Below are 26771 nucleotides of genomic sequence, written 5' to 3'. Positions count from 1 at the left end.
TGACCCTTTTATGCAAGTATGCTACTTCCTTGAAAACCAAGTGTCTTTTGCATCTATTCTTTATATGCGAATTGATCACACCATGAATTAATAATATGACCAGCTATATATAAGAAGAATTAAGAATTTGTGTTGTTATTATTATTATTATTATTATTATTATTATTATATTTCAAAAACAAATATTAAAAACAAAAGTCATACAACCTACAGTAAATTAATGGGAAGCCAAGATACAATCTGGGCCTCCACTCCTCTAGCTATAAAAAAGCCTACTATAGTGAAGATATGAGTTGCAGCATGAGCCCCAATGTCTTGTGTCGTCGAGAACCTCTGAATCTGTTTCAGCAACGAAATAGCCTCCTTTTCTAATTCCCCAAGGGAATGAAACCATATTACTATACTTTTAAAGCAAGTACTATGAATACAAATACTCTTAGCTTTTACATTTACTAGAGATTCCAACGAGCACGACACACACGATAATCAAATGAGGGCAAATGCGTAAAAAAATATTTTCATGCATATAACTATCCAAGCACTAAGAATAAGGGTTTTGATTAGCTTTTTAAGGTAGAGAAAGAAGTGCCATATTTGATACTTGAAAATTTCATCATCATACACCGCGGCGGTGTACGACTGTACGCAGTATTGTATAATATAAGCTTTTAATTTAATTAAAAACACGCGTAAATTAGGAGAACCCTTGGCGCATAGCACCTATATGCAAACATTGCATATAGGATGACAATGTAGTAATAAAGTTGAAGTTGTAGTGGGGATAAAGTGCAACTAGGCGCATAACTCCTATATGTTTATAAAACATATAGGAGGGAAAAATTGTAAATTTGACAAGCTTTTGGAAAAATTCCACTCTAGTATAATATACTATTAAAATATAAATTGTCTGAATAGTATTTTTTGTATACTATTATGCATGTAGTGGTACTTTTACCATCATATACGTTGAATATTTTCCCCCAAAATATTTACAATTGAATAAAGTTGTTGGTTTATTTACGAAAATGTCATGTGAGAAACAAAATTTGTTTCTCACCATGAGAAATTGAGGCATCCTCATTTGATATTATCTAACACTATCTATAAGTAATTGGCATATTATGAACAATATTTTCAACAGTAATGCCAAGAGCAAAGGCAACTAGCACACCCCATTATTTAGAACCTCAATTCCCCAATATATATCACAACTTGATTTTGCCAAATGAATATAATCTATATACTACGTAATATATCTTTTGAAATCCTATTTGTTCCAATTAAGACGTTTAATAACTCTTCTTTTCATAATCATATCTGTTATTTTCATTTTAATTTTTATACGTAGTACTTCACTTTTTTTTCTACAAGTAAAAAGCTTCAAGGGAAGTAATTGTTTAAATTACCGCACATACTAGTACGAGTTCGATTGCAAACGAGCATGTTAAATCTTAGGACCATTTTATAAAATTAGTCTTCGTTGAGTGCACTAGAAAATTAAATCCACTTGCAGGATTCGTACAAATTTTCTCGAAAATTCAAAATTTTTAGTTTTTTCTTTCAATTCTATTTTGACTACACCTATCTTTTATTTTTTGCTATGATTCTTTCAGTTAATTTGTACTTTGTGAATTGGTGTTGGCGAAATAGAGTTGATGGACTCGAGTCATTGCTTTGCTTATTGCTACAAGTAGGATTTGAGGAAGACCTCTTGGAGCAGTGGTCCGAAGGTCACCTTACATCTATGAGGTGCGAGGTTCGATTATGAGGAATATATGTTAGAAGTAGGAATATAATTTAGGGACGGAACGATGAACTTGTATTTTTTTTCCTTCTTTCACAACTCAAAGATAGGCATCACACTACTTCAGGTAGTAATTTGATTACCCACATACCTACTTCAGCCCTCATGGGCCGGTCCAGATATTGCTATTGATGGGTAGATGGAATTAGTGTATGCCAATTATGACATGACAGTACGAAAGATCAATAATACTACTTTAGAGGTAACGACTTCAGCCTCTTCGTTTATTGAAGAATTATTATTTGGTTCCATTTTTAACAATCTACTCAGTCCTAAGTTAGGTAATGATACTTATACAAGGTCTTATATCCTCTTACCATTTGACTGTGGAGAGTCGGATCAGTTGATGATTGTTATTTAGATGATATACTAAAAGAGGGGGGATGAATTGTAGTAAGTTTCTATTACCTAATTTTCGCGGAATATAAAACAGTTATAGTTAGGAACTTAAAGAGTGCAAAGTGGATTTTACGTGGAAACCTTCCAAGGCCCAACTGGAAGTAAAACCTCGACCCATCAAGGGATTTTCAACACAAACATTTCACTATAATAGGGCAACTCCTAGTTACCACCTATTACACACTGACGTTTCTCACAAGTTCCCCCGCGGACACTTGCTATATGATAGGACCCTATCCTACCCAACTTAAGTCTCACTTAGGTTCACTCAGTACTCTCGGAGTGCCTACACTCGACTTCTCAGCAGAAGCTCACTCACTGTGCTCTCACAGCTATAACTCGAATTTTTCCGATAGAATTTTTCCGTCAGAAATGAGTTGTTTTTTAGTAGTGATCATCCAAACAAGGAAATTTAATAAGGATAGAAATAGGGCCTAATCATACATGAAAAGGCTCACAACCAAACTTCATCTTTCAATGCAAAGCATATAATTGAATACACGAGCAATAAGTGGTCATCCAATTACAGTACACATGAAAACAACCAGTTTTATAACAATCAATCATCAACCCAAAATGAACATGCAAGCACAAATATTAATCAACCCACGGCTTGGTCGAGTCTTTACCCAACCCCTGGCTAGCTAATAAACTACTCACTAATCATGGTGTTTAACATCCTAATAACAACAATATCTGAATTCAACATTAATCTAACAATTTGAGAGAAGTAGTAAGAGCAAAATAGCTAGATTGAACATGCAACAATAAATAATCAAGATTTAGAGAGAAATTAACAACTCACAGGCAATTAAAAATAGAAAATAAAGAGTAAGAGATAGAGGAAAGAGATTACTAATGAAACTTTAAAGTTGAGAAATACTTGAAATCAATAACAAAATAATCTTCAATTAAAGTAATATAAATGATTAAGTTTGAGAGTAACTAAGCTAATTAATAAGGATTTTAAGCACCAGGGGCGAAGCCAGGATTTGAAATCTAACGGGGCCGAAACTTATATTAAGTAAAATAATATTGTATTTTATACACGTAGTATATGTTTTTCATCGCAAAATTTTTTCTTTTGCACAAATTATAATTATCTTTGTCCACAATTTTAACTAATACGAATTTTTTTGTAAAAAAATATACTAATATATAACAAAATAAATGTTATTAGTTGTACTATGATTAAACTCAATGTATATTTTTAAATAACCCATTTTTATAACTAATACGAATTATTATCAAAGATATGAATGGTAAAATCAGTACAATATGTTAATATATACTTTAGATCGAATGGGTGATTACTAGATTATAATTAAAGAAAGAAAGGAGAAAATATTAGTTTATTTCAACAAAATATCTTTAACCCATAGTTTTGTTATTCATCAAAATAATCACACATTACATAGAAAACCAACAAAAAAAAAAAATGTTGAAGGAGATAATAGCAAACAACAAGAATCGAACCCAAACTTATTTGTAAGTACGCAAGTTTCAAATTCTTGTTCAATAACTGGGCTAACATTTACCTTGTTCAGCCACTGGGCTAACATTTACAATGTTGTATTACCACACAAATTTATTTTATGTCTCAATATTTTAAGGGGGCCAGTGTTAACAATTAAAAGATTTCCAGTTGGGCCAGGGGGGCCGGGCCTCCACCAGCCCCCCCTTGGCTTCGCCCTTGCTAAGCACTAAGTAGGAGAGAAGAGCCGGAAAGAAGATATGTAAAAATGAAGCCAAGGGTTGTATATATACTTCCCAAAATTACATAGTAAAATCTGTCAAGAAACCGGATTTATAGTGAGGAGTGTCCGCTCCTTATGATAGGAGCGGCCGCTCCACTGGTAGGAATGCCTGCTCCTACTTCTATTGTGTGCCCACTTCTACTTCTACAACTGAGGCTGATTGTTGGAACCCGTTTAGGAGAACCAGCTCCTTGCAGGGTGCACACCCGCTCCACTAAGAACATGTTCAAGGCAGTTCGTGGTGCTTGGATTAGAAGCGATCGTTCCATGATGTGCACACCTGCTTCTAAGCTTGCTGGGTTTCCTTGAATGTGCTTTTGAGCCTAAGCAAAATCTTCACCTTGTCTTTGTACCTATAGACACGAACAAACACACAAGAGGGGCAGAAATACCAAAAGCTACAATTATGTACAAAAAAGAGTTAAAAAGGGATTAAAAAAAAGGGAAATGACTACAAAATCGTGTTAAAAAGACCATGATAAGAACACGATTTTGTTCACTTAGCACAAAAGAAACCGATAGATTAGTTTACTCAAAGAAATGCACATGTAAAGATAAAAGAATTCTTGTGTGTTTGGCGGGTCAGTGGGTGCGGGTAAAAAAGTTGGGGTGGCTTGGCTATGTGGGTGGGTGAATAGTGACGGAGTCAAGATCTTAACGTTGGTAGGTACCACCAACTAATACTAACCGACAATAATTTAATCTAATATAATCACATTAAAGAATTAAAAAAAAATAGAATAGCCAATTAATATAGAGTACCATTACTAAAGAAATATGGTTGATAACCAATTGAGTGTTGGTGTGGTGGTGATTGGGACATGTGTTCGATCCCCCGCAACAACAATTGGGAGGGGAGTGTAACCTAACCACCTAGAAGTCCAGAACTAATCCCCAAATCCGGATTAGCCCAAGGGTGAACCATACAAAAAAATACTACATATATAAAATTGGTAAAATAATTATCCGTTACTATTAAAAAGAACCAAAAGTGAGCACAAAATTGGAATTAGGACAATCAACATTTCAATACAAGGGGAAATCAATTCAACCCCATATTCATGTATTCTCTCTGCTAAAGGGCAAACTTCCACCAGCGACGATAGGATAGGAGTTTCCTCTGTTTAAGTTGTTAGTTTTCCGTGGTTTGGCAGTTGCTACTTCAGGTAACTGGATGTAAATATTCATGTATTCTTCTTCTTCTTCTTCTTCTTATTGGAAGCATGGAACATGGAAATCACAAGGTCTATCTTCTATTTCCATTTTTGTATTTTTAAATTTCATTCTTTCAATCAATAATTTTATTTTTATTTCTGTTAATTAGAATTGATAATTTGAGGAAAGAGAGTAAAGAATGAACAACACTTCAACAATGTTGTTAAGACGCAGCTTCTGTTGCGCAACCTTGAGCAATCCTCGTTGTTCATCATCCTTGAATAACAAAAAGAAGCCTCTTGTTTTCTTGGGTTCTCCTCAGGTTTCTGCCAAGGTTCTAGATGCTCTTTTTAATGCATCCCACTCTCAAGACTCTTCTTTTGAGGTTGCTTTTCCAATTTCATTTCTGGGCTTTTTTGTAAACATTTTTATTTAGTATGTTATGGCTTGATTTGTTTATTTTGTGGGAAATTACTGATTTTGTATATTTCTGATTGAAATTGGAGTTGGGGTTATGATTGTTGTAGCAATTGAGCATTTGGTGGAAAACATGGAAATGTTTGCATTGAGATTTCTACATTAATTCATAAGCTGTTGTGTGATTATGTTCCCTAAATTTAACTTCCTAATTTGATTAGTTCATTATGTTTTTTGCAATCAGCATTATTGAAACATTCTTCTGTAAGCCTTGCACCTCCCTTAAATTAGTCACGTTTAGTATGAGAAGCATCATCGTTAACATAGGACTAGTATAAGGGTATAGAAGAATGAAGTTCTAAGTGGTAATGATTTACATATGTTTTTTGATACGACGAATTCTCTTGCCAGAGCAGTGGCGTTTTCTGATTTTCTTGTAGTGATAGAAGAGTGGGGAATGCTGAACCTTCTATCACATGCTTGGTCCTAATCTCCTGTCTCTTATGTAATGAACTGACTTAAGGGAGGGCATTATGAGTAGTTTAGATGTTAGTCGAAGTTGTAACCTTAGTATAAATAGAGTGAGGGTAGAAAGAAGAAGGTAGGCAAAAAATTGGATGAAACTTGTTGAGAGTTGACCTCAAGTCACTCCTTGGAGAGTTGTGAGCTCAACTCACTATTAAGAGTAATAGCCTTAAGCTATTAAACCTATCCTTTGTAATCTTTCGCCATTATCAATCCTTAGTAAAGCTTCCATCTTTCTCATTTCTTCTTTATAAATCTATTTACCAAAAATCAGATTATTTAGCTAATTAAACAACCTATCTTTTTTCTATATTTTGCTGTTATTAGTATGAGTTATAACAGTCCATTACATCTTAGAATTAAGAAAAGGGAAGAGGGGGCTCTAAGGAAGACCCTAATCCTAATATTTGTATGAACCCGAGACTTGATACCCCCAATTAAAGCTGGTCATTGTTTCAAACATGGATTTTCATACACTGATTGCTTTGATGCATGAGTGGGGCAATAAGTCTTGACTGCACTATAAGCCTTGGTGTGTGAATTATATTTTATCTTATTATGATTGGGCTTGGTATATCTAGGAGAATCAATAAAGACTTGATTCTTTCCTCAGTATGTACACTTTCCAGTTTCCACATTCTCTCCCTGTGAAAAAGCTACTGACTTTTTATCTTTCTTCCCCATAATTAAGGACCCATAGTGAGGTATGTCGTCTTAGATACTCCCTCATGACAAATTGACAATCATTGGCTAGATAATTCATCCTTATACTACGTTGTTCCAAATACACGAGTCTTTTCAAAATTAGTATTGTTATTTCTATGGATTTTTAAATACATTATTGGGCTAGGATAGGACCTTGACATATTTCCCATGCTAGTTTTTCCATGCCAATTTTGTTTAGAGGAAGATGGATTATTTTTTTTTTAATTCCCCAATCTCCCCTTCCCTTTAAGGAGAAAAGTTATTTTTGTGTAATCAATTGAAGACTTTGCCCCCTTTCTTTTACCCCAACTGGTCTTATTGATCTATAATTGAAATAGGTATGAAATTTTCTTAATTAAGGACTGGTTTTGAAGTGGGGTGATTGGGTGAAATAAGATATAACCTACTTGCCTTTGAATGGAATTAGGAAATCCATTGTGCAAATTTCTTCCTTACTTTCTTGACAACATTGTATATGTCCCGTCCTAAGCAGAAGTTGTGAACAATGTAAACATGTATTTTCTTAAAATTATTTGTTATTCCTCTATTTTTAATGACTAGAAGCTTCAAAAATGTCTTTGCTATAGCTGGCTAAGCCACTAAGGTCATAATTCTATGCAGCATGATCCCTTTGGGTGTACTTTAGTTGTGGTTTAAGCAATCTGTGCTGGAAGTTGATGTTGTCTTTCATTGTTTTATTATAACACATTTGCTTTTGAGAGCATGTACTGTATATTAGATTCATAAAACTTTAAGAAGAAAATTGCCTGGAAATGAGGCTAATGAATCATCCTTTATGTAATTATGTCCTTGAGAATGTGTTGCCGTTACATTTCAATTCATTTATTGTCATGCTGGTTGGATCATTGATTCAAATTACTTGTGAATATTTCTGATTTAGGTTGCAGCTATTGTCACCCAACCTCCATCTCAGAGAAATAGAGGCAGAAAGGTCTTGCCTTCTGCTGTTGCACAACATGCCCTTGAAAGAGGTTTCTCTTCTGATCTCATTTTCACACCTGAGCGTGCAAATGAGGTGATTACTGTGGCTTGATCACTCCAAATTATGCTTTTATTGTAAAATATTACTTCCTCCGTTCTGTTAATATTGCAACAAGGAGGAAATTACGCATCCCAATACACATTTTATATGCTAAATATCTATAATTGTGTAAAAGTAAAAATTATAATAAGTTGATATTATGAAAGTATTTTATGAGACGAATCCAACAAGATCCCACTTGACTATATTTTGCTTAACGTATAACTCATATTATATGGTCAAACAAGAGTGATGAATAGTGCAAAAAGTCCATTGTTGCAATATTAATAGAACGGAGGAAGTATGTTGATATTATTGTGCTGTATATGATGACTTTGGAGTTACTAGGGAACTATAATTGTCCCCTAGATGAAGCTTGTGTAGGATTTTGCAATAGTTTGTTTCAAGATTTAAATTGTATGCCTTGGTTTCTAATAACGAATGAAATATGCAAGAAATATGCTGTAGCATGTGTTTATTCAACAGCTGTGAGCCTATCATATCTATGATAGACTGCACCATAAGGGAGATCATGTCCCATACTCCCATGTGCTACCTTGTAACATGATAAACAAATGATGTGCTTTGATTGCCTTTGTTGGGGCATAAGTACTTATACATTGTGAAAATACTGTTGAATTCGATCCATATCCATCATAGGTGGACTGCAAATTGGTATACGCTGAGATTCTAGAAGCTTCAATCTCACCAAGTATTCGTACAAAATTCATAGTTCTGAAAAAGAAAAGGCTGCAGGATTTTCAAGAGTAGCTTCTTTCGTATTATATTGGTTAGTGTCAAGGTACTAGGATTTCTTGTAGACCTCCCCAGACCTTGCCTCAGGAACCATAACTGGTCCATTGTCAATGCTGTTGGATTCCAGAAAGGCTAGTTCTTGTAGATGCTTATTAAATTATCTAAAGCAGTGACGATTTCTGTAATATCCTCTTTTGTAGTTCTAATATTGAAAGCAATGATTGAGTTGATCATTTTATGTACTCATATTACCCAGGAATGGTTTTTGGCCAATCTTAAAGCCTTGGAACCTGAACTTTGTATTACAGCAGCGTATGGGAATATTCTATCCAACAAGTTCCTAAACATTCCAAAGCAAGGTTGGTATGTCAATCCCCTTACAGTCCCTCAAATATTTGTATCCCATTGATTCTGTGACCATAGCAATAGAGCACCTTACTCAAAGGATAGCATCAGTTTCCTAATTAATACGTAGTAGATTAGAATGGAATCTGTTTATCTTTTCTTTTCCTTTATTTATTTATTTATTTATTTTTAATATCCACTCGTTTTCCCCTCTCCAGTTCTCAACCCAATGCTTTCTCTGTTGTTTCTGCACATTTATAGGCACGGTAAATATACACCCAAGTTTGCTGCCCCTTTATCGTGGTGCTGCTCCTGTTCAAAGAGCATTGCAGGTTAAAATGATTTATCAGATCTTTACTATTTACTTTCATGCACGCATATTTTAATATATATATGTTGGGGTGTTTCAATTTTATTTAGGATGGTGTTAGGGAAACTGGAGTTTCATTAGCCTTCACTGTTAGAGCACTGGATGCTGGACCTATCATTGCATCTCAAAAAGTTGGTGTGGATGACAATATTAAGGTACATATACTAATCATGAAACTCAATTATTAATTTGGTGTTGATTGTAGAACCTGAGTCTATATATAGATTATTAATTACTAAGAAGTGGATGTATCGCTCTGAAGTCTTGTTAGACAAAATGGTTTGTTGTAGATTCCACAATGTTTTTCTGTTTGCTCTAACTTCAGTAATTACCTGTATGATGGCTAGGTGCAGATACGTTCTATGGAGCATGGTGTATATAATTTTCAATTAAATGTAGGTCGCAGTGAAAAAAATAGTCTAACTAATATACTTTTCACCAATTTGCATGCAGGCACCAGAGTTACTGGATTTTCTCTTTGATATTGGTGTGTCAGCTGTCAACTTCTTTTATGTATCAACTACTTGCTGCAAAATTTCTGTTTTCTTGCTTAGATAGCTGATATATGTTAGTCTTGACTTGAGCTGTTATAGATCTCAGCTGCCTTTGATGCAACTTCTATATATTGTACATATATGCGTAATGTAAAGTTGTACTGTGAAATAGGTGCTTCATTTCTGCACAAGTAGCTTATATGGAAGTATGGAATTATAACTTGAATTTGAATGGATGTTGATTGGGATATTGTTGTTCCCAAATCCTACTTTTTTTCACATTTAACTTTTCAACATCTAGCAGACATATTATTACAATGCTAATCCAGGACTAACTTTAATGTTTTTGACAGAGTGGATGGTATCTTAAATTATTTTACTCTGTATATTATGCTTATGTTGCCTCTATCCTTTTAGTACAGAGTAAACTAATCTTCCTCAACCCAAAAGCAAGTCCATTTCTGATGATGTGGTATTATGCTTTACAGGCTCAAAACTTTTGTTGCATGAGCTTCCTTCAATAATTGACGGAACAGCAAGAACTAAAGCACAACCTCAAGATGATTCTAAAGCTACCTTAGCTCCAAAGGTATCTATTTGATTACTTTATGATATTCCATGCTGGGGATCTTTTCTCCATGGAAGCTGAGTTAAGAGCTGATAACTTTGTGCAGATTACTCCCGAAGAATCATGGCTATCGTTTGATCAAGACGCTACTGTTCTGCATAATAAGGTAGTACTCTTTTCTACTCTTTATGTGATTTGAGTCAATCATGACGATATTTTTAGGTACGGGCATTTGCAGGTTGGCCTGGAACTCGAGCTAGAGTTCTAGTTGAGGATGCAGCACATGCTCAAGAGAACGTTTTAGAGTTAAAAATAATTTCAACAAAAGTTTCCAGCATTTTCAACGCTCAGAATGCTGAGGCAGATTGTGTCGCTTTCAGAAATGGTGCATTGGTCTTTACTTGTGATGGAGGCACAGCTTTGGAGGTCAGAGTCCTTAATTCTGTTGTTTTTTAGAAATTGCTATGCTTTTTTCCTTTCCTTTGGTTGCAGCCTTGCAGGAGGTATCTATTTTGGGGTATGTCAAATTGCCAATTAAGAGTTATTGAATATTGGTCAAGATGAGATTCTCTGATGCTATAACTGTCAAATTATTTATGAGAGAATGGGTTGAATTGTATTGATGATCTTGGCTGATATTTATAAACTACACAATATAAAACTCTATCATATATACACGAATGTCACGATTGGAAATTCGCACTTTGTTGAAGTCGATCGAGTTGCACTTCTCTGTTGATGTCGCCTTCAATTTTTTTTATTTTTAAAAAAACAAACTTTTGCAACCACGGCCCTTTGCTGGTGTCCGTGGTCTTCTGCCACGGCCCTTTGTTGGTGTCCGTGGTCTTCTGTCACGGCCCTTTGCTGGTGTCCGTGGTCTTCTTTGCTGGTGTCCGTGATCTTCTCTGCCACGTCCCTTTGCTGGTGTCCGTGATCTTCTCTGCCACGGCCCTTTGCTGGTGTCCGTAATCTTCTCCTGCCACGGCCCTTTGCTGGTGTCCGTGGTCTTCTGCAAAACTAATGGTTGAAGTGTGTATGCCCTGTAATCTTCTTTTGTACTCCTCTCGTATAAATATTTGTATAGTCATGTATATGAATTTGGGTCGACGGGAAATACTGTCAAATTTCCTAAAATATAGTATTGGATTTAATAAATTCTTTTTTAACATTTTCATTGATAATTAAAGCAGAGAACATTATGGTTATGCAGGTTCTAGAAGTTCAGCTCCCGGGCAAGAAAGTGGTGAATGCAGCTGCATTTTGGAATGGCTTGCGAGGTCAAAAGCTAAAAGTTTCTGCAAACAAGGGAGCTGCAATGTCACAAGCGTAAAAAGTACTCCGTAAGTGAGTAATTTCTTCGTTTTTTCATCAGAACTTCCTGGTGAGAAGAGGATAGGCTGCCGTAGCTAGCTTGCTTTAACTGAAGACTTGAAACTTGAGAGCAGCAGAGGCACTACATGAAGTGCCTTCCATAGCTATATCACCATGCCTGATTTTTGTTCAATACTGACTTCTCTTAGCAGCATTTTCTCTCCGTAATGACTTCCCTTGCCAGTAACGTATTCTTTCACTTATCTGTCATTTTACTATTCTCCAAACAAACATCATCATGTAGTAACATGATATTGTATATGAGACATCATACTTCTGCTGCCAAGTGCCAACAGATTTATTGTAACATGACTGGGTTTAATTTTATTTCAAATCAAAATCAGTTTTGATCAGCAATGATAGGAATTAAGTTTGGTAGCTGCCTAGCTGGTTACAAGGAGTGATAATGAGAATGAATTGAAATGTACTCGTATTTGGCAAGCAAAGTTATATTCTAATCTCTTTGGTGATGCAAACTCATCCCCAGACCTGTGTTTTTCTTCATAAATGTTCATTATCACCCAATACCTCCCCCAAGTGGCCATGAAAATTGCTCGGGAATGAATATTGATTTTTCTTACAACATTTATATTTATATACATGTTAATTCTTATCACCATCGATCAAATAGGCTGTTACATAGTTTATAATTGATGATTAACCCAATGACCCTAACATGCTAATAAATGGCTACTAAGTACTAAGGGTTGATATTATTTTTTCATTTAATTCTCATATACTTTTAGAGGTTTTTATGATATTCGTAGACATCCTAGTACTTTACTACTTTTGTCTTTCAAAAGCTAGACAATTTTTTCCCGCAAAATGTTTTAAAAGTAGGTAAAATTTTTGGTGAATTTTCAAAGCTAAATTAAAGACTTGCTCGAATGAGTTTGGGCGTTATGAGTGGTTCGTACCCTATCCTCAAACCTGGTAGTCACAGGTTGATCAATTAATAGGAGGGGAGGCCAGCCATGATGCTACTCTAATGTACACTATGCGAGTATACAACAAACAACATTGCTTTAAACTTACAACCCTTCACTAGAAGCAACACACTGTTAAATGAATCTATACAATAAAACATAACGTTGTTGGTTTACATACATAAACAATTGTGCTAGATATACATAGCAATGGCAGTACAAATGAGTCTCAATCATTTCTGGTTGTTGATATGCGGTATCAAAAGCAAGCAGAGAAAAGAGTCATCAACTATAGTGCCAAAGGAGGATCACTAATGAGTAAGCTTAAAATAAATAATGAAAATGATCGCAATGAGGAGAGCACCGATTACTCCACCAAAAATCCATTTGTTTTTGCTTATTCTTCGTGACATAGCAGTCAGGATCTTCTTACTTTTGTCAATGGCATTGTCTACCTCGTGAAGCTGCAAAAAAATAAGGTGGTGGTTTTCAAGACTGAGGTTTACTGAGTAGCTTAGCATTAAGAATATCAATCTTCTTATCACATGTTTGCATTCTAATGTAAGAGGGGATTCATGTTGTTGAATTTGAGCTCAAGCTCGCAGAATATTAAACCCACCATTCAAAGTGACCACTAAACTCTTTTCATTCCATATTTTCAGTTAACATAAACATGGACCATTATTTGTTTTGTTAAAAATGTACTATAACTTGTCATTTTTACATACCAATGTAGTTAACTTTTTTAACATTGGACATTTTAAAAAAACTCTTTTAACTGCTAAAAATCACTTCAAAAGTTAAAACATAGCCCTCGTTTGTCTTGTTTAGCTTCCATGCCCCTCCATCCAACATGATTTACATTTAAAAGAATGAATGCGGTTAAGAAGGCATAAAAAAGATACCTTGGTGTGTGAATGTAGGAGGGTTTCACGCTGATTATTCAAATCTTGAAGAATTGAAACGCCCAACTCTTCGGTCTCCATTATGGTTCTCCTACTCTCCCTAATTCTGTCACTTGATTGATTTAATCTTTCGGTTGAAAATGCCAATCTTTCTCTCTGGTCTGAAGATGTCTGCACAACAGATGATCAATGTAGCTATTTTTTTTTTTTTTTTTTTTTGAGTAAAGATCAATGTAGCTATTGCATGCTCCTTAATAGTATAAAGAGTAAAATGAAATTGCAGAAATAGGAGACAGAAGATCAACTCAGCAAGTCAAAGGCACGAAATATATAAGTAATGCTGCACGGCTTGACAGTTGTCTGGGTATGCAAGAGAAATAAATCTGTTAATGAAGACAACAATCTGGCAATCTCAATAATCGTAGCAATTTTAAGCTTCCATAGCCAGAAGTTGCACCTTTCCACGTCAGATACATGTAAAGTTACATTTGTTGGTAAATCATAAACGCTGAAGCTACAAGTACAAATGACTAAAACTTCAGTCAGCTATGTAAAAAACAAGCTCAAAGGACTCTTCAGAAAAGTTTATTATTGTATGCCAAGAAAACCCTTAATATATTTTGTTCAAATTGATAAATAATTACATACAAATGTTGAAAACAAAAGAATTCAGAACTAAAAGAGTACAAGTAATTGAGGTCGAACATAAATAAATCCTGATGCACAGTCATTTACCAGCATTGATGGGTATAATCATTGTTCTCCTTAACAGGGTATGATTACATTCAGAACTTTTGCAAAACCAACTGCTAGGGCATTTAGAACTTTTGCAGAGAGAGAAGACTTCTGGCCTGGGTAAGCTATATGAATAAGAATATATACTCCCTCCATCCCAAAAAACCTTGTTACTCTAGGGCACATGGGTTTAGAAGAATTGTTGCGGTGGGATTTTTTGAGAAAAGTATGAATAATAAAAACAAAGTAGGGAGTTGTCAAAACTTACTAATTTTTATCGAGAAAAGAGACAGGATATTCATTCAATATAATATGGTTTTAAGAGGTTACAGAACCAAAATTATATTAGGTGGACTCATACCGTAAGTAGGACAGACTAAAATAGAGAAATGGGTAAGGTTTGGAGAGAGAATTATGTAGAGAGTTATGCAAATGTACCTTGTATGCATCTGCCATTCCAGCTTCTAGTAACTCTTCACGGGCAGACTGATCATGATTGGGTGAACTGATTCTCTTTGCTTCTCTTTTCAAATTATTTAAGTCAGATTTATACTCCCTCAGCTTCGCAAGAAGCATGGCTTTCATGTTAGGTTGCAAGCTTCTCGCTTCAAGATCCATTTTCCGTATCTGAATAAATCCAGAGAATGGTTACAGCAAAAGATAATACCGACAAAAAACCCAAATCAATAAAATAGCAACTAGATAATTACCAATATATCAGCCTCATCCAGACCTGTCTTAATTTCAGTCAGCTTCTGCTGTTTCTGTTCTGTAATTTTTGCAATCAATATATGAAAAATCAGAGCTCCATGCATTACAGATTGAAGAATTCCATGTTACTATGAATGACAGATCCTTCAGAAATGGAAGGAGATTCACCAAGTTATACAGGATCAAGGCCAGCAAAGTAACAAGACTTGATACCAGAAAAATTAAGATTCTAACAGTGCTTAGAAACAAATACTACATGCTTACTTCCTAAGATAAAAAGGATATGGCCTTTTTACACTAAAATTTCCCTTGGCTACTAAGTGATGTTAATATGAAAAGGAAAAACTATGGACAAGATCTCTTTCTATCATTGCAGAAAGACTAACAGCATGTCTTACATTTCGACATATTGAAACATGTCAATCTGCAGAGAAAGTGTAGCAATTTTTAAGAACCTGCAGTATAAGTGAACTAAAATTCACACAAAAGCTCGAGACAAACTCCTCAAAACATTTTTTGGGCCTACCCACTGACATCAGGTTCTATAAGAGAGATTGAGTCACAAAAGATCCATCAACTATACCCCTTAAAGGCACTAAATTCCATAAACATCATAAAGGAAAAATCACATAAATATCTTGTTGGTGAAATTGCATTTATTTCAGAAGATATGCTCTTCAACACTTGAATCTTCTTGGATCACATAGACATAAAAGGGCAGTGACTCCAGCAAGCAAGGACAAACATCAAAACATACAAGTATTACAGAAAAAGTAAATATAAAAGATTTCAGTGGCAAAACCATCATAAAAACTTGAAAACGTGATAGTTCAAACTTTGCCACTCCAATTGGAGTTGCACTGTTGCTACATATCATGTACTTGGGCTCAAAAGTCAAGAATATAATAATTAGTGGGCAAGGGAAAGATGGCAGAATTTGAGCCTCATTCCCCACGTACAACTCATTAACATTTAAATTCTTAGTAATTTCTTTTGGAGTAAAAATCTCAAAGCAGATTGTCGCCTATTTAATGGTATTTCGCCTCTATGGCCTAAATATTCCTTTAGTTTTCAAGGATAAATTAAATCCGTTTGTCAGTGAGATGGGAGCTACCACAATACTAACTATTGGTCCCAAGATGGGTAGGGAGAATCATGGAGAAGTTGGTTGTTCCAGGTTTTGGATTTGTCATTACACAAAACTCCATTACATAATCATATCTTTCTCCCCTCATCATCTGCTACGTAACAGTGACTCGCTGCATTAGAAAGTTTTTTTACTCGTTACTTCCATTCTTTTTTTTAAATCGACCAATTTTATATTTTAATAATTAACTATGTAGCTTAACTGCATGATATTTTGAGAAATTTATTTTTCACCATATAATTCACCCATCCATAATTCCATATTATATGAAGTAATAGATTTGGCTATATTATTATTATGCTGACAGAAACTTTTTAAATGTTAAAAAAGTAAACAAGGCTTAAACCTGTTAACGAGAATTTTTTTCCACACTACATTAGCCGCGATCCATTCTATTCATCCATAACAAGCAGATTCTGATTCTAAGACAATGCGATTGTTCCCAAGATTGCAACTGCATGCGATAGTTTTTTCAATGGGAATATTAAACAGCACAATGTGAACAACAAAAACAGAATTATTTAAAACGAATGTGCTTTGGCCCCAAGCAAAACTGCATATTACACAAAGCTGAAAATGGCATCAACCTTACTTTTTTAATAAAATGAAACTTGAAAAAGTTTGTTTAATGTTTAATAAAATGTAACTTGAGAAAATGGCTGAAAGTTTGTTTATTGCTAGTCTTTGCTTAAGAAATACGAAGTAGTTGTAAAGAATTTGAAAAAACAGGGGTAATCAGCAACATTTTTTTTTTAAAGAGCAATAAACAATTTGATGATTTTCAAAGCAACTACTAACTGATTGTAAATATATAAAGAAAAAATAAATGCTTCCTCCGTTCTTTTTTAGTTCATCACTTTGCATACTGCGGACTTCTAGGCAATTTTAGCATTTTAGGAGATGAGAGAGATCGAGGAAAAAAATGGACCCATGTGATTAGAGAGAGATAGAAAAGAGTTTCTTAACTAAAAAGGAAAGTGATGCAACTAATTTAAAACTTCCATTTTAGAAAAGTGATGCAACTAAAAAGAAACGAAGGAAGTATATATATTTGAGATTAAGGAAAACATTATTGATCAAATCCACATAATGTAGATGCAATAACTCATGTAACCAACTTTATTACTTTGTAGAACAGAATTTGGGTGTGAGTCCCTTGTGGTGGCCGGTGGGCGAATGGATGACGAAAGACCGTTGCCTTTATAGGAAACACACGCAATTCGTGTGCCTGTCCGCAATATAAGAACAAGGGCAAAGGCTCCCTCCTCCCTTTCAACCCACTTCTAACCACTATCTCACCTCATAGCACACTTATGAAGCAGTAAGCATCTATCTCACCTCAGGATCATAATTGCATCTGGGCATAACCATTGTTAAGTGAAACATTATCATCATAACTCCTACTGACATGGCAACCAAATATAGAAAACGACCAATCATAATACAACTTAACTATTCTTACAAAGGATAATCCTATGAGGACCAATAAATCGTTAGACAATTATAGTGATTTGTTCGTGATTACACTCACATAGGAGGTCACTACATCAGCATGATGATACCTAACAATTAATTGCAACACAATTTATGCATCGTTGCCCAATGAACTTTATACGAGTATTACCAAAGAGAAAAAATTGCCTCATAAATACCAAATTAACATAACGAAAATCTAAATTACTCTCTAGTCTCAATTAAGTCAGACCTCTCTAGGAAGTCAACACTAATTCATCACATAACCACAAATGAGTTCCAATATCATAACGTCGTTACAAAATTATGCAAAACCAATCACTTCCCTTAAGATACCACTTGCATCGTCTCACTGGAATTATGAAATCACCTGTATCTACTATTCTACTCACTCGAAAATGATATTCATCAAAGCCGACTAGATCACACATGTCATAATTCTGCTACAATAGTATATGATCCTTAACACCCCCACCCCGGCCCTCCTGAGTTCCTCCCACTAGCTAGAACACCAACAACAAAGTCTAGAATGGATCTTACCAAGGATCAGAGACTACGAAATTAAAGGAAACATTACTCATTACTAACTCAAATCCACAAATTCCAAAACACATCAAACTTTTCAAAAATTCAAACCCTCCACGAAAATCTCACAAATCCAGAACCAACACAATAACAGGAAGCAATTCATCATCATCAATTACACTCTTCAAACCCTATTTTAGTTTTCAATTACACTCTTCAAACCCTAATCGTATAAACAATCCAATTCCCACAAATCAAAGCAACAGAACAACAATTAAAAAATACAATTACACGCAATTCGATCGAATCCAAACATGAATGAATCAAAAATAAATATGAGAAATTAAAAAAAAAATACCTTGATCTGAGAGAAGAGAAGCGGAGGAACATTTATTGGAGAGATTGGCAGAAAGCTCACAGTACTGACGCTCGTAGGCATCAAAGACCTCACTCATTTTAGAGGAGAGAGAAAGTGAGAAGCTTTCGTTGATGGCGAATCCAAGAAGAAGAGTTGGTCCGTTAGGTGAAGGAAGAATTCAGACAAAGGCCTATTTCTCCTGCTGCTTGCTTTGTGAATGACGGTTAAGTTTTGCATAACAAACATTGGATCAAGATTTATTTATTTTTATTTTTATTTTTTTTTGAGAAGGTAAGAAGAAATAAACATTAGAAAAGGGATCAAGGAGATTGATTGAAATAATTAAGACTTTTACGCAGAGGTAAAAATTACACTCGTTCGCATAAATTATGGTTCGGGTAGTACAATTTATTTATTTTTATTTTATTTTTAATTAGTTTAGGGTCTTTATTATACTTGGTAGGTAATAAGATATGTTTTGAATTTTGATATTATTATAAGGAGTATTAAATTAGAATTATATGGGAAAATTCGATAACTGAAAATAATGGTTAGCAATCAAGAATTTTATCAAGGGGTAGAGATACAAGATGACACTTAACAAGTTAACATTGAATGGACTAAAACTTTCAGGATGAATATCTGTACATCAATTACACAAAAATATTATGCTCTAAGTCTAACTTGTAACTATCTAAATCGAAGACCAGCAAATTTCCTCTTTTACTACTGACTTAATCAACATATTCCAGGTACATTCATTTTGTTCTATACCTAGGAAAACTGCAGAACCTTAAGAAACCCCAGTCCAAGAAAATTCTGTCTTCAACACCATCTGGCTAACTGAACAAAACACATGACAGAATTGTGTACATACCTTTCTCATTCTCTTCTCTACAACCTACATATCATATCAACCACCCTACGTATAAACCAGCAATCACTCAAATACACACTTCAGCCGTTAGGCAGAACATCATCACACTCATAGTATGCAGAAATGAGAACAAATTCCCCATTGAGATTAGGCTCGAGAATGAATCACATTATCAGCTTCCTGAGGCCACAGGTTCAGCAGAGGTTTCATTACTGCTGTCTTCAACTCCTGCGATTGGGAATACTTCAGATTGCAAAGATGGAGAGATATTGTTAACATGTAACCATGTTAATTCCCACAAACTATCTCCACCTAATGCACTCCTCTGAGCAAGGACTTCCCTGTTCTTCATCTCTACTAGTGTGTTCTTCAATAGTTCTAACACTAGCTCTTGGAGCTTTTCACTCTTCTTTCCTCTAATTTTGACTTTCATGTATTTTTCCATCCGACTAAGAACGCCCAGCCATAGTTTGCAAAATGCTGTCAATTGAGAGAGTTCAGGGAGTAATTGCAGAAAAACCTTAGAGAGGAGCTTTATGGCAATAATTTGTGTCCCTTCCATGTTACGATAGTCCTTCTGAGAATGCCCCTGGGCAATTTCAAGCAAATCATCAAGCATTGTGAAGATAACCAAATCAAAACATTGCAACCAGAGACTGTGTGCAAGGTGGACTTCATTTATTTCAGTCAAGCACTTCTCCAAGGATGAAACAGCATGATTTCTGACTTCTTCTCTCTGGTCCAAACAAACTTTTCTTAGGGCCTGCACAAGTCTCAGCCACATCTCCCCAATGTCCTGAGACATTTTTACAGCATCCTCCTCCACAGCTTCCTTGGTTTCACGAACCCACTTCACTAGACAACCCACAGAATCAGCCATAAGATCCAGAGCACGAATGGATCGGTCAGATTGTCCAACACGAGACTCTGCAAATTGTCTAGCAGAATCTATACACAAACTGAAATTAGAAGGCAACAAATGGGCCCCCTCAGACATCATAAACACCAAAGCATCAAATCCTGATTCAGAAGCTTCTGGGTGTCGGGCGGTGACAGAAAGAAGAGAAGCAATGGTGCGCCAACCCATTTGTGATCGGATGTGAGTGGCATTTGCTTTGACTAAGCGAGTTACCTCTTGGGTGATCTGCTCACAGTATGCATCAGCAACTCGAGCATCGAGCTTGAGAACCAACTGCAGAGATCTAAGAAGCTCATCAGCTAGGTTTTCTTTATAAGGAAGAAGTCGCTGGCATATACGAAGAAGTCCAAATACAGCTTTCTCAACCAAGGCACAGGGCATGACAGTGGACTGTACAATATTTGCAATATGCTCATAAACCCCCTGCCAGAGAAGAACAATCCTATCTCGGTTGTTCAACGTAATAGCAATTAATAATTCAAGGCAGAAAACAGCAGTGTCTTCATCTTCTGGTGAACCAGCCCCTTTCTGAGGCCTACCAGCAGCCCATATGAGTGCTCGTGCAAGCTGCAATAGAGATTCGGCTTGAAGAAACTTGCTTTCTGTAAATATATTATCAATGTGACACTTCTGGATTGTCTGGAGCGTACGCTGATGAGCAGCAAGTTGTTGCTCAGTGGGCTGTGACCTGGGCTCCTCTGTTTCCAGAGATAACAATTGGCTGAACCGGCCCATCAGCCCAGAAGACCTCCTAGGAGTACCCATGGATGCCAAATGAGGTGCAGATACTGAGTTTGAGAGGGGCTTCCCTTGCCCAGGATCAGAAGACAGCTCTGAGTCATCCGCAGCATCACTAGCAACACGGGCAGGAAGAAGACCAAGCTTGTGCAACCTTAATATGCAGTCCAGGATATTTCTCCACCCTGTGCGAATATAGTCCCCATAGCGATTTGCAATGGTGAACACCGTAACAGTGGCCATCCTAGCTTTCATGTCATCACCAAATGCCAAAACAGGTTCTTCGACAGAAGATGAATTTAAAAGGGATGTAAACTTGCAAAGAGAAACAACTAAATCATCAAGAACATCTTCAAGGTGGTGGCAGGCGGATATCTTTGCGACAGCTAAGAAGCCATCAATGCAAGTTCGATAAACATCTTCATGTTCTGCATGATCAAAAACCACAGAAATGGCAGCAATTGTAGGACCGGACATTATAGCAAACATATCATGATCAAGATAAGCCCTTGTATCTGCCACAATATATGGTGCAGTCTTCTTACATTTGTGCATTAGATCGATCCAACGGCTTGGATTCATCTCAGCAAATCCGGCACCCTGTTCAGGTGTCGTGCGAATCTCATTTTTGCAGATAGAATGGTATAATTCTGACAGATATTCACGTGGGAGATCCTCACCATCATTTATATGCCGGTTATTGCGAATAAAGTCCTCTTCAGTCATTTTTTTCTTAACTTGTACATTGTGCAGATCCGTGTTCAGCATTATGATGGAATATGATAGTAAAAATGCAGCATCTTTGTTGGCCAAAACATGCGACGATTGTTCATAGTATCGTTCTGAGAATGCCTCAAGCACTCTCTGTATCTTTTGTGACTCTCCAGGAAGTCTGAAAGTTTCCAAAAATAGTCTCAGAGCTGTGTCCAAATTCATATCTTGGAAATCAAAAGTCTGAGCAAATTCGTGAAGAACTTGAACACAAAATTCATCATGATTACCTAGAAAGTCGCCCACAAGATTTTTATCTAACCCAGCAGTATATCTGAAGAAGCAAGCCACACTCTGCGGATCAAGTTTTTCAGGCAACAAGTGTGTCCCTTGAAGAAACTCTAACCCTTTTTTAGGATCCCGATTAAAGTGATCAGCACCAATCATCAATCTTCTCTTGATATATTTCCTACGACGGACAAATGGAACCCAGTGATTAGGATCACTATAATTGTCACATTTCACCATCCAAAATGGAGCATACTCCTCAAGACTCACAGGTGCCTGCTCCAAGCCAAGAGATCCATTGCCAATCCTTTCAGCCATCCCCTGAATAACAGCTATCAGCCCATCAAGAGCAAGAATGTGCATAGAAGACAGAGGAGAGTTTACAGGAAAAGCACTCTTTGACAACAAGTTAGCAAGATCTTCAAACACATTGCTGCATGTTATGTCGCAATCTAAGTTAGCATACATCTCTACCATAAATGTCTTTTGCCTGCAGAAGTCAACAAGGGCCTCCATTGCAGCCTCTTGCTGCTGGTAAGAAGCACCATATCTGCTCTGTGCGAGTCTTAAGATCACGCAAGAAAAGAAAGCCTCAAGTTGTAGTTTAAGCTCCATTCGTAAATGATGGTATAGATTCAGAGCTATACTACAAACCATAGAGAGAATCAGAGGACTTGGTGACAGACCAAAAAGCATCAAGTTGCGGAAGAGGTCGTCCTGTATCAAGTTTAGTAAGCTGGGATGACTGAGAAAAGAAGCCCCACCTAACTCAATAGCTGAATTTATGAGACCCAAGGCAAAGAGAGGTGCATCCTCATCAACGGCCAAGCCATTAGATCTAGGACCAATTCCAACGTGGTCGACAACATTAAGCAGTGAACACAGAAAATTAAAGATCTCAAACATAGAAGGTACTCCATACGGCTCCGTCATCACATGTAAATCATATGCCTTTGACTCCTTCCCATTCTCAGCACCATTTTCATCCACAGCACCAGCACCCACACCCACTGGAGCTACTGAACCAAAATTAGCAGTGGGATCATCATATTCAGAATTACCATTTCCATTATTGAACGGCACAGCTGAAAAATTGAATTCGTTATCAAGGCCACCAATCTGCATGAGGATAAAAGATTCAATTACACGACCTATCAGTAAAGTTGTAATAGGTTAACTCGATGTATAAAAAGTAATACCATTCACCATAATGCAACCCACTTTAATATAATTAAAAGAATAAGGAGTTTTTTAAGCATAACATTTAATATATAGTCATATGATTGAGCATTAATTGACATGAGGAATATTTTGCTGGATAAAAACTTTATCCCAACTTATAAGGCAAAAGGAAATCGCCAACATAGCAAGACATGCATCTCCAACATAATCAAAGAACCTTAAGGTAAAATGAAGGTCTCGAAAAGATCCTGCAGTGTTGGTCATGATGATCTTATGAATTTTTGTGATAGAATTGGAGATGGGTTATCAACTTGGTTCAACAACCTAAAATGGATAATGAACAATAGATTACAAGTACACCACTGTAATACTGTATGCAGTGGTGCGTTCCACCTGGCGCAAACAACAAAAGATCTCCTTTCCCTATCACAATCAGCCACCTGCCCTTTCTCCAAAGTAGTCATCACCTTTGAATGGGTAGTTACTAGCCAACAAACCCTAGCTGGAATATTGTGAGTGTGATCTTCCTTGCCTGTGCCCATTCAAAAGATGTATGTACACAATACACCTAAGCAGCACTGAAACTTTTAGAATCTGGCATTCCAGTGTAATGTAAAATCATTCAGAGATTGAAACAACCAAATGCACTAGAACGTCTCATAAAGAAAAGGGAATCTCCCAAAACATAGTCCAAATGTCCAAATCATAGCACAGACAGCAACAGTTTATCTTTGACTTCCCAGCAAGTGAGCAAGGTGCATCTTTTCCCTTAGTGTTGATAATATATGTGATGGTATTGTTGACTTTATTTGCTACTGGAGCCTTAGCTTCAGTGATCACTATATGTAAGTGAGCAAGGACAAAGAAATATGGTTTCAGAAATTATTTCATGTCTCATTTTATCTAGTTTTGGACATAGTTTCCCGCTTTTTTAATTCTTCTTTTCCCCAATTCCATATCCATTTCTGCTTCTGCTCCTTGTGATTCCTAGATACACACTCACATAGTCACATTAAGAGTGGGATAGACCTTCTTGCCCGCAATGGAAGGAAGTATTACTACCGCATCAAGAAAAGAGGAAACCAAGAAAGAAATAACCAAACATGTTCTAAAAGACTTAAAATATAGACCCATATACTTGGCCTTTGTTGTTGTTGTTGTTTTAAGTGGAGATGGAGACAAGATGTAAAGAACTAGTGGGAAAATGAAAAGAGGGCTACCAACTGATGATGTATCCAGATCCATGGCAAGACCCGCAAGAGGAAAATCAAAACAAGAGACACCTGATCTATGGTATCAGTGAACAGTGAGGAGGGAAACTTCGTTAGAATTACCATGCTAAAAGAGACAAACATGTCCTTAAACCAAATCAAGCATGAGCTTAAAGTGTGACTCTGCTTTGTCCTACAGACAGTATGTCGGAAAACCGATAAAAATCCTAAAAGCTGTTAAAACATAACACATAACAGCCATTAGAATGGCGATATGACTGATAGGCTTTCTTCCCCTAGGCTACATTTAACATTAGAACTTTTTTAATACGTGGTAATCTTGTATAAACTAGGCAATTTCAAACCTAAATTTGGAAGAACAAGAAAGCATACAAGGAAACAAAACTTGTAAAGATGAATGACATAACTGTTTTTAAGCCAAAGAGATTAGAAAGGCGGGGATGAGCTGTACCTCTGAATTTATTGAGCCTCTGTTGACCACGGAATTCTCTATGCCCTCAACTTCAGGAAGATGTGAAAAGATACTCCTAACAAGTTCACGCATTGTATGTGCTGCCATTCCTTGCAACAATTCACCTTTTGTTGTGGCTTGATGAACAATTCGGAAACAGGTATTAACTATAGTACAAACATGCTGATTACTCAATACAACAGATGCTTTACATTTCATACAAGCCAGCAGAACCTGAAGAATCTTGGTCAAAACAACCTCTTCTGATGCAGGATCAGTCACCTCAAACCGACAACTGGTAACAGCATCAACAACCAAATGCATGGCATCTTCAATATTTGTGGTGTTAAGATCAAGCACGTCAAGAGTTAAGATCTTGTACACAGATGACAAAGCAACACTGGTAATGGGAGCGCCAGTTTCATCAGAACGAATAACATCTAAAAATGGTTGGAGGTACAAAACAGGATTGATATTATGCCACTGTTGTTGCCACACAAAGACTTGTTTACGCAAAGCTTTCAAAGATTGGATAAGAGAATGTTCTAACTGGTCATCCCCTGACATGTAGCGACCACCCCATCTCACATTCCTTCTCATGATTGCCAATACAGCACCAATTTCTGAGTTAATCATACATGATAAAGCAGCTTTGTCAGATGATGCAACTTCAGATTCTTCAGGTTCTTCTTCAATTGCCTTTATACCAGATTGCATCTTTAGACGACCCATGTTCACACTACGTGTTTGCAAACCAAAAAGTTCACAGAAATGTACAGCCAATATCTGAAATAAGCAACACAAGGCGCCAAATCATATCACTAGAACCTAACAGGAGTGACAGCAAAGCAATTAATCAATGAATGTTGAGGAACTAGTATACAGAAAGATACCTACTGGAACCAATAAAAATACTCCATCTAATTCTGTTCACATCAAGAATTCAGTTCAATCTACTTAAATTTGCAATGGTAATCATATTGTAAAATGCAAAATGGCACTTAACATTGCATTGTTAAAATAAGATGACCTGTTAAGGCTGTAATCCTACAATGACTTGTACATTAAATTTGTAGGAGTACTAAATAAATTTCCAAACTCTATTTAAGTTTATTTTACGGACGGAGGGATTATAAGTGACTTGTGATTCCAATGGCTGATAATTCTAGAAATCCGCTCATTTCCTTGTTAAAAATCTAACACCTAAAACAACAATCTCTATAATACTGATACAAACCTTTACATATCCAACATTGCAAAAACTACAACTCAATGAAACTCCATAACATAATGACACAAAACACCATTAAAGCCTTCCTTCGATCACCATATATACAGGCCTGTCCCTGAGCTAATTTCATAGTTCAATTCTAACATTAAACAATTCTGCAACAAATTAACAACCAGATTTGATTCAATAATCACATAAATAATTTTAGGGAGGAAAGGCATATTTGATTCAATCATCAATTTTCTAGCAACATAATCGCTGGTTATGATCTTTGATATAATCTTAGTAATTAGAACAAATAGCTCAAATTTTCGAACCCTAAACTTACTACACTGACAATTACATTAAACTAGATCAACGATAAACCCTAGATTGTGAAATTGACATGATGATTACAAAAAAGAAACAACAAATTACCTAAGAAGCTGCTGCAATGGCGGATACAAGTATCAGAAGGCGCTTCAATGGAGAACGTTGACTGCACTTCAATGGCGAGCTGAGAGAGAGAGGAGCAGGAGGAAGAAGAAGAGGAGGTAGGGGGCTACGCTGATCAGTTTTTTTTCTTTTTTTTTTTTTTTTTTTTTTTTTTTTTTTTTTCTTATTGGCAATTACTGTTCAATGGGTTCAAGTGGCCAAGTGGGGCCACTTTCATTT

The 26771-nt window shown here is 36.1% G+C and overlaps 3 protein-coding genes across 6 annotated transcripts; 1 reads left to right on the top strand and 2 right to left on the bottom strand.

The window, feature by feature from the left end:
• The first annotated feature begins 4951 nt into the window (after positions 1 to 4951).
• Positions 4952 to 12061, top strand: LOC145639146 (uncharacterized). Of its 3 annotated transcripts, none has more exons than XM_081690326.1 (11): positions 4952 to 5126; positions 5285 to 5449; positions 7664 to 7798; positions 8817 to 8919; positions 9167 to 9237; positions 9326 to 9430; positions 9729 to 9762; positions 10258 to 10358; positions 10444 to 10503; positions 10560 to 10763; positions 11548 to 12061. In XM_081690326.1, the coding sequence occupies exons 2-11, from the start codon at positions 5315 to 5317 to the stop codon at positions 11665 to 11667; spliced, it is 1068 nt and encodes a 355-aa protein (XP_081546452.1). In that variant the 5' UTR covers positions 4952 to 5126; positions 5285 to 5314; the 3' UTR covers positions 11668 to 12061. The 3 variants fall into 3 exon arrangements, with proteins under 3 accessions (XP_081546452.1, XP_081546439.1, XP_081546447.1); XM_081690313.1 differs by having other exon boundaries at positions 5285 to 5500; XM_081690321.1 differs by having other exon boundaries at positions 4952 to 5204; positions 5285 to 5500.
• A 692-nt stretch (positions 12062 to 12753) lies between these two features.
• Positions 12754 to 18704, bottom strand: LOC145639141 (vesicle transport v-SNARE 12-like). The gene is made up of 5 exons (XM_081690307.1): positions 18489 to 18704; positions 14985 to 15043; positions 14713 to 14901; positions 13540 to 13710; positions 12754 to 13098 (listed from the first exon to the last, which is right to left on the bottom strand). The coding sequence occupies exons 1-5, from the start codon at positions 18583 to 18585 to the stop codon at positions 12946 to 12948; spliced, it is 669 nt and encodes a 222-aa protein (XP_081546433.1). The 5' UTR covers positions 18586 to 18704; the 3' UTR covers positions 12754 to 12945.
• Positions 18705 to 18841: 137 nt separating this feature from the next.
• On the bottom strand, positions 18842 to 26707 carry LOC145639124 (ARF guanine-nucleotide exchange factor GNOM-like). 2 transcript variants are annotated; one of them, XM_081690299.1, is made up of 3 exons: positions 26535 to 26707; positions 24887 to 25714; positions 18842 to 23140 (listed from the first exon to the last, which is right to left on the bottom strand). In XM_081690299.1, the coding sequence occupies exons 2-3, from the start codon at positions 25616 to 25618 to the stop codon at positions 19538 to 19540; spliced, it is 4335 nt and encodes a 1444-aa protein (XP_081546425.1). In that variant the 5' UTR covers positions 25619 to 25714; positions 26535 to 26707; the 3' UTR covers positions 18842 to 19537. The 2 variants fall into 2 exon arrangements, with proteins under 2 accessions (XP_081546425.1, XP_081546417.1); XM_081690291.1 differs by having other exon boundaries at positions 24887 to 25672.
• Between the last annotated feature and the right edge of the window lie 64 nt (positions 26708 to 26771).

Source organism: Chenopodium album, chromosome 1, assembly GCF_948465745.1.
Source record: "Chenopodium album chromosome 1, dcCheAlbu1.1, whole genome shotgun sequence".
Taxonomy (NCBI): Eukaryota; Viridiplantae; Streptophyta; class Magnoliopsida; order Caryophyllales; family Amaranthaceae; genus Chenopodium; species Chenopodium album.
Note: the sequence above shows the minus strand (reverse complement) of the source record. Positions and strands in the feature narration are given on the sequence as shown.

Excerpts from the sequence above, each read along its gene's own strand:
- LOC145639124 (XM_081690299.1), bottom strand. The coding sequence starts at position 25,618 with ATGGGTCGTCTAAAGATGCAATCTGGTATAAAGGCAATTGAAGAAGAA. Across the intron at positions 23,141-24,886 it reads GAGGCTCAATAAATTCAGAG|ATTGGTGGCCTTGATAACGA; the intron begins GTACAGCTCATC and ends ATCCTCATGCAG.
- LOC145639141 (XM_081690307.1), bottom strand. The coding sequence starts at position 18,585 with ATGAGTGAGGTCTTTGATGCCTACGAGCGTCAGTACTGTGAGCTTTCT. Across the intron at positions 13,711-14,712 it reads GAATGGCAGATGCATACAAG|ACATCTTCAGACCAGAGAGA; the intron begins GTACATTTGCAT and ends TCTGTTGTGCAG. Across the intron at positions 13,099-13,539 it reads TCCTACATTCACACACCAAG|CTTCACGAGGTAGACAATGC; the intron begins GTATCTTTTTTA and ends ATTTTTTTGCAG.
- LOC145639146 (XM_081690313.1), top strand. The coding sequence starts at position 5,315 with ATGAACAACACTTCAACAATGTTGTTAAGACGCAGCTTCTGTTGCGCA. Across the intron at positions 7,799-8,816 it reads CACCTGAGCGTGCAAATGAG|GAATGGTTTTTGGCCAATCT; the intron begins GTGATTACTGTG and ends CATATTACCCAG. Across the intron at positions 9,238-9,325 it reads CTGTTCAAAGAGCATTGCAG|GATGGTGTTAGGGAAACTGG; the intron begins GTTAAAATGATT and ends AATTTTATTTAG.